Below are 6,953 nucleotides of genomic sequence, written 5' to 3'. Positions count from 1 at the left end.
TAAATTTTAGATTTATTAAGATAATATTATAATTAGGATATAATTTATAAATAAAATAGATAAAATGACCAAAAATGCGCCCACCAGAAAACGTCCTTCGTTGCCAATACCCGGACCGTCTAAAAATCCTGGTCCTTCAACAACAACGGAAGCAGCTCAAGATGCAGACAAACCAAATAAACCTTGGAGGAAACGTTGCTGCCAGTTTTTCTATAATAGAGAAAAGAAAACGTTTTGCAGCCGTACATGTAAAAGTTGGTTTTATATAATAACATATTCAATAATATACTTGATATTTTTGGCTACATTCACATTAATATTCTTATACGGCACGTTATCATTGATCAAACTCATGGACACTTATCAAACGATTGAAAAGATGGAGCTTCTTACATATTCAGCTAACGGTATTGGATTGACGGCGACTCCAACATCTTTAAACGCAATGCCACTGATTTGGTACAGAAATGACTCGAAAGATTATCAAAAATACGTCAACAATTTGGAGAGTTTACTCAGTAAGAGACGGAAAAGAGATGTAAATAATATCCCTGATTTAGGACCGTGTAGCCAACCTCCTTTTGGTTATGGAGATAAACCTTGTGTGATTATAAGGATAAACAAACAACTAAAATGGTCAGCGAAACCTTGGAATGCAAATTCTACTAGAACAAATATTCCTAAGCAAGTACAGAATTGGTTGAAGTTGGGAAAACAGAAACTTTGGCTGTATTGTGATGGTTACCATTCCTATGATAAAGAGCACATTGGTAAGATCAGATATTACCCTGATCCGCCTGGATTTGATCCTGAATCATTTCCTTTGGACAAATATAGCCAGTCACCGTTGATAGCGATACAAATTTCTGAATTCACATTAGGTGTATCATTAGCTATTCAGTGCAGTCTGTGGTATGAAGGAGGTTTTTCAACAACAGAGTTTATATTATATGTGACGCCCAAGAGAAAGTGATGGATGTTAGATATTATGAAAAGATTAGATATTTTTTATGACCACAATAAATATTATTTTCTTGTACATAACTATGTATTTATTTCCTTTCATTTAAAACGTCGAGCCCACAGGCAACGGTCTAAAATACTCTACTGACCAATCAAGGCAAGCATACAAATAATTTGATCGACATGGTAAATGTGTATATAGGCAATTCAAGATAACGCATTGATTGATTAATACATATTCATGTTTATGCCAAAGAAAATATGAAAATTTTCTAAGCAAAATACAAAAACCGAAATAGAAAATCAATTTTACAAATGTGAAACTGTAAACCTCATATCCAGCCACCGACATCTCTCTGAAATGAATTCAATGTAGTGTAAAAAGGATACATAATAAGCGTTGAACTTTGAAGCGAAAAATGCTCGAATGGGTAGATGGGTACTATGTACATTGAAACGAAATCTAATTCCGAGCTTGGATTTTATTCGCGTGTGCTGTGAGCGCATATTGAATAAAACTCTTGTGATGTCACACGGACTGCAATAGAAAGGATTTAAAATTTAAATGTTATATCCTAGAGGATGCCCGCGACTTCGTGCCATCCCGAAAATCCCGCGGGAATTGATTCTCGAAATAAAAAGTAGCCTATGTCCGTCCCCGGGATGCAAACTATTTCTGTACCAAATTTCATCTTGTATCGATTACAAAAAGACCGATTGACACGCTTAAGCTTTTATTACCTAGATTTTAGATTACCTACTAGATTTTATTCGCGACTTCGTATTAATATGATTGCATATTCACAAGTAATCAATAATAACTTAGAGTTAGTAGGTCTTAATAATAAGTTCCTGCTTATATCAATAAATCTCTCAAAATTAAGGGATTTTCCCTTGAAAATAATTTCGTTTAAGCTGTCGCAATGAATCACGCTGAGCCCAATCCAAAATGGGTATTTATTTAAATTGCTTTGAATTATACTCTCCTTATCTCGATGCTTGATTTATTTTATCTACATCAATGTCTTGGAAGCTTAGTGGAAGTAGAAAATACCAGCTACACAAAGGATTAATCACCAAAGTTAATTCGTTGGACCAACTCTCTATCGTTCTATTCGTTGGATCTATTACAGTCGAATTTCAAACTAACTAGCTGTTTGGAAAGCTCAGAGCACCGCATCGCAGAGGCGTAAGCTGGAATTATTTAAGGCACGATTCAAATTCAAGCGCATATTTTTTTTAATTAGGTAGATAAGCTGTACATTTTTTTTATGTCAATAGTTGGATTAATTCACGTATTGATATAAGTGAGCTATGGTTTTAAAACATCTCGTGTTTTATTGTCTTTTAAAGAGAATATTGTTTACTTAGATACTTAAACATACTTTAATATTATAAATAAGAGTGTGTCTTCTGTCTGCTAGCTTTTCACGACCCATCCGTAAAGGCGAAAGGTACAGAGATAACTTGCATCTTGAAGACGAGCATAGACAAAGAATCAAAAGTTCCCACGGGAAATTTAAAAAACTAAATCCAATCGGACGAAGTCACGGGCATCATCCAGTCTAGTATCACAATAGTTTTAAAAAAATGTAAATTTACCTCACTTTGGTTTCTTTAGTCTTAATAACTTAAAATTTAAAAACCCCCGACACAAAAACCTCTAAGTATAAGAAAACTAGAAAAGAGCTGATAACTTTCAAACGGCTGAACCGATTTTTTTCGATTATAGTATAGCTAAGAACACTCTCGATCAAGCCATCTTTCAAACAAAAAAAAACTAAATTAAAATCGGTCCATTCGTTTAGGAGCTACGATGCCACAGATAGATACACAGATACGCAGATACGCAGATACATAGATACACACGTCAAACTTATAACATCCCTCTTTTTGTGTCGGGGGTTAATAATTGATGACGGCAATGTAACACGGTATCTAGATATAACCTCCAGAATATTGTACCCTAGACAGCGTGATATAAAATGAGGCTTGTGGTGAGGTGACGGTATTAAGTTCGCACTGCGAGCGATGCATTAGTTTGAAAGGCAATCCTTGTTAAGCCAGCGGCATGTTCCACTATGAGATCGCACGCTGGGGACGGTCAAATAGCTCCACAATATACTACATACACACAGTGAGTAAAAAGAAGGGTAAAAACTGAACACAGAGCTGGGATTTTTTGATAAATGGGACGGATAAACTTTTGTCGAAATCTTTCTGAAGAAGAAAATGCACTGGTGACTCGTATAGTTCCTCTTCTCAAATAACAGTCTAAGGGGAAAATCCATAGGTACTTTTCTTCACACTAATATTATAAAGGCGAAAGTTTGTATATATGTGTGTGTGTGTGTATGTTTGTTACTCTTTCACGCAATAACTACTGAATGGATTTGGCTGAAATTTGGATTGGAGATAGATAATATCCTTAATTAGCACATAAGCTACTTTTTATCCCGGAAAATCAAAGAGTTCCTACGGGATTTTAAAAACCGAAATCAACACGGGCGAAGCCGCGGGCATCTTCTAGTTATTTATATTAAAATGATCGATGTGTGTCTGTTTGTTGTTTATTGCCTACTTTTTTGCGTTTTAACTATACAACTGAATTAACGATATCTGGCAGAGACTTTGTTTTGGACATAGCATGCTTCTTATCTCGGAAAACCTAAAACTTCCTACGAGATTTTTTTGGAAATCGATACATGGGTACAGAGCTTTGTTGACATAGGTACATACCTACTCGTACCTCTACGTTCTCGTGGACCGATTTTAACTAAACTTGGAACGGTCTGATGAAACTTTTGAGTTAGGTAGGTATATTATGTGATGTTCGCACAAAAATAAACAGACAAAGTTTTACAATTTAAAATAGAGAAGCAAAGATGCCTTTAAACTAGATACCTCTGAGAATACATGGTGAGGTAGGTAATATTTTATTCTTCAAGAGCTTTTAATGTATCTACCTACTTAAGGGTTACCGCAAAGCTCACGAAAGCTTTTTATTACAGTTTGGACCCTATAGAAGACGTGTTGAAAAGTTTACCAATAAAAATAATAAAGTAACTAACACGTCTTGATAGTAAATAGCAGATACTTATTTAAAGCTTTTAGAAATAGTCAGCAGTAGGTGCAGAATTTTTATAGCACTTTTTTTATTTACGAATCATTTTATTTCAGTTCTAGAAATAAGAACAAACAACTATACAGTACGTATATCATTATCATCACCAACCAGCTCACTACTGAGAACGGGTCTCCTCTCAGACTTAGAAGGGTTTGGCCATAGTCAACGTGATGTTTTCCTTTACCGTTAAGTATAAAATAAGTGAATTCTTAGCCAGTAGGCTATTACTGCTTGAAACCCATGTATTTACTTACAAAGACAAAATAATGTAGTGCCTACCTACCTACCAAGTATAAAAATGTTATAAAAATCTTTATAGATCTCTGCTTAATTCACTTTGCTCACTGTTAAAAAAAAAACACGAAAATATTAAGCGGCTAAATCCACATCAAAGTCGACGAAGCTTTGGATCGCGAAAAATCGTCCAGAACCATGATCTATTTAAAGTTCGGGCACACAGAGCTACTAAAACTATACGTAGCGGGAGCGCTCTTACAGTCACTGGCGCAAAATTACTGATCACATAAGTGATTCAATCTCAGCAATCGATAAAATGTAATACTGACTCAGTGATCGGGTTAGGAGCCACCGAGTGACAAGAATAAATTAACATATCAATGAATGTTTTGTTTAGAAACTAGAGATTTTGCGTGAAAGTTTTGTCTATAGTAAGAGTGAAGCTAGGGTGGGTCAGCTATTTATTTTAGTCACCTGTTTTAAATAATCTATATCTATACTAATAAATAAAATTGGAGTGTCTGTCTGTAATTTCGAAATAACTACCTCATATTAAGCTCATATGGTTATTTGAACGATACCAACACCGAATCACACGTTTTTAAAATTTTTGTCTGTCTGTCTGTCTGTTTAAAAAGGGTAATCTTCGGAACGGCTGAACCGATTTTGACGGGATTTTCACAGACAAGTAGAGAATTGACCAGGGAGTAACATAGGCTACTTTTTTAACCGACTTTCAAAAAGGGAGTTGTGTTTTTCTACCTATGTACACCGAAATCTCCGAGATTTCTGAACCGATTTGCGTCATTTCTTTTTTAATCGATAGAGGAACTTTGCGACATTGTTTCATAAAAAATTTGGACTCCAACTCCTCAATCCTGATGCTGCAGGGGATCTGACCAATCCACGCGGGCGAAGCTGTGGGCATCAGCTAGTACTTAATATAGAGTAAGCGGCCGCTAGGTAGTTGCAGTGGACATGAAGGCTTACGGGAGCTTAAAATAGGAGATAACGAAGGCTTTGGCGCGAGGGATTGAAAATGTTTCTAATGGCTCTGTGTTAAACAAACCTTAGTTATTGCTATTTTCCCGTGGGGGTGTTCATTTTGGATCAGTTTAAACTGATTTGTAGCATTGCTTACATAAAATTGTAATATACTATCTAGGTATATAGAAATAGAATTTTAATCAAATAAAATTTTACAAGTGCTTTTGATCTGTCACTGTTTCGGAATCTGCCTTAGAAAGTCCTGGCTTCACATGATGAATGCAGACTTGAAAGCCAATAGATTCAGAAAGGCAAAATGAGTGGCAAAATGTAGGTGGGAAAATGCTAAGTCGAAGAAGACTGCAATCGCCTCTAATGCTACTGTGCACTCTGCACCGAGTGAGCTTTTCACCTTCTTATGTTGATAGATGTTTAACAACCACCTTAGTTTCTAGACAATGTCGTAAAAGATAAATATGTAGTGAACTCTGTAATACTCTCGTAAAACTCTCACTAAGGGGTCCCGCCCAATTTACCGAAAGTACCAAATTAATAAGAATTTAGTGGCCCTGATACGTCTAACGAGAATGCATGGTTTATGTCTTACTTTTATTGTCACGCAGGCTATAATCTCGTGGCGAGAGTAAATTAAGATTTATGTTATACAAAGATTTTTGGTACAAAGTACCTACTGCTTAGATATTAAAGTAATAGTGAATTAGGGGTATGAAGGGTTTAATATAACCACCTTACCCCTTCCAAGTTAGCCCGCTACCATCTTACTATCACTCACCATCAGGTGAGATCGCAGTCAAGGGCTAACTTGTATCAGAATAAAAAAAACGAATAAAATAAAAAACAACTGTCATCATTAATGCATAGCGGAATATCGTATATAATATATATACATGGCAAGTAGATAAAAAAGTAGGTACGTTTTATGATTACTGTCAGAGTATATTCAGCGCCATATTATCAGAAGCGTGTCGAACATCGCGATTTATCACAAATTGGGTATCGACCCTTTGCTGAGTCTAACGTGAAGTAACATCCCCCGGGCGGATATGAGCCGATTCTATCAAATCTATTTGATTTCATGCCAAATGAAATCGCTTTGATTTTCTAACCTCACCAGCTCATGCCTGCGACTTCGTCCACGTCGACTACACAAACCCCTATTTTATCCGTTTTTATTTTTTATTTACAGACTAGCGCTTGGCTGAAATCAGACCTGCTAGCAAGTGATGATGCAGCCTAAGATGGAGCCGAAGGGTTGAATTTTCGAACATTCTTACTTAGTGAATGTCTACGTGATAATGGCTATCTGCATGCCAAATTTTAACCCGATCCGTCCAGTAGTTTGAGCTGTGCATAGATCAGTCACTCAATCAGTCAGTCAGTCAACTTTTCCTTTTATATATTTAGATAATAATTAATTGGCATGTGAATACCACAATATTATATTACGCAACTATAATATAATATAGTTTATTTTACGTTCGCATACGGAACACGTTCATTTCATTTAAGTATTGATATTTTTAAACCTCTACAAACAAAGTTGGTTTGGGGTAACAAAAGTGATTTTACCGTCTTAGTTCTTCTATAGTAAGGAAATCTCGGTGCGCGAGTTTGACTC

At 35.8% G+C, this 6,953-nt stretch overlaps 1 protein-coding gene across 1 annotated transcript; it reads left to right on the top strand.

Annotated features, from left to right (window-relative positions):
• LOC123868692 (sodium/potassium-transporting ATPase subunit beta-1-like) lies at positions 1-1,009 on the top strand. The gene has a single exon (XM_045911243.1). The coding sequence runs from the start codon at positions 65-67 to the stop codon at positions 971-973; it is 909 nt and encodes a 302-aa protein (XP_045767199.1). The 5' UTR covers positions 1-64; the 3' UTR covers positions 974-1,009.
• The last annotated feature ends 5,944 nt before the right edge of the window (positions 1,010-6,953 follow it).

This window comes from Maniola jurtina, chromosome 10, assembly GCF_905333055.1.
Source record: "Maniola jurtina chromosome 10, ilManJurt1.1, whole genome shotgun sequence".
In the NCBI taxonomy this organism is placed as follows: Eukaryota; Metazoa; Arthropoda; class Insecta; order Lepidoptera; family Nymphalidae; genus Maniola; species Maniola jurtina.
This window is presented reverse-complemented; position numbering and strand designations above follow the sequence as displayed.

What these genes read in the sequence shown, in the direction of transcription:
- LOC123868692 (XM_045911243.1), top strand. Translation starts at nt 65, where the DNA reads ATGACCAAAAATGCGCCCACCAGAAAACGTCCTTCGTTGCCAATACCC.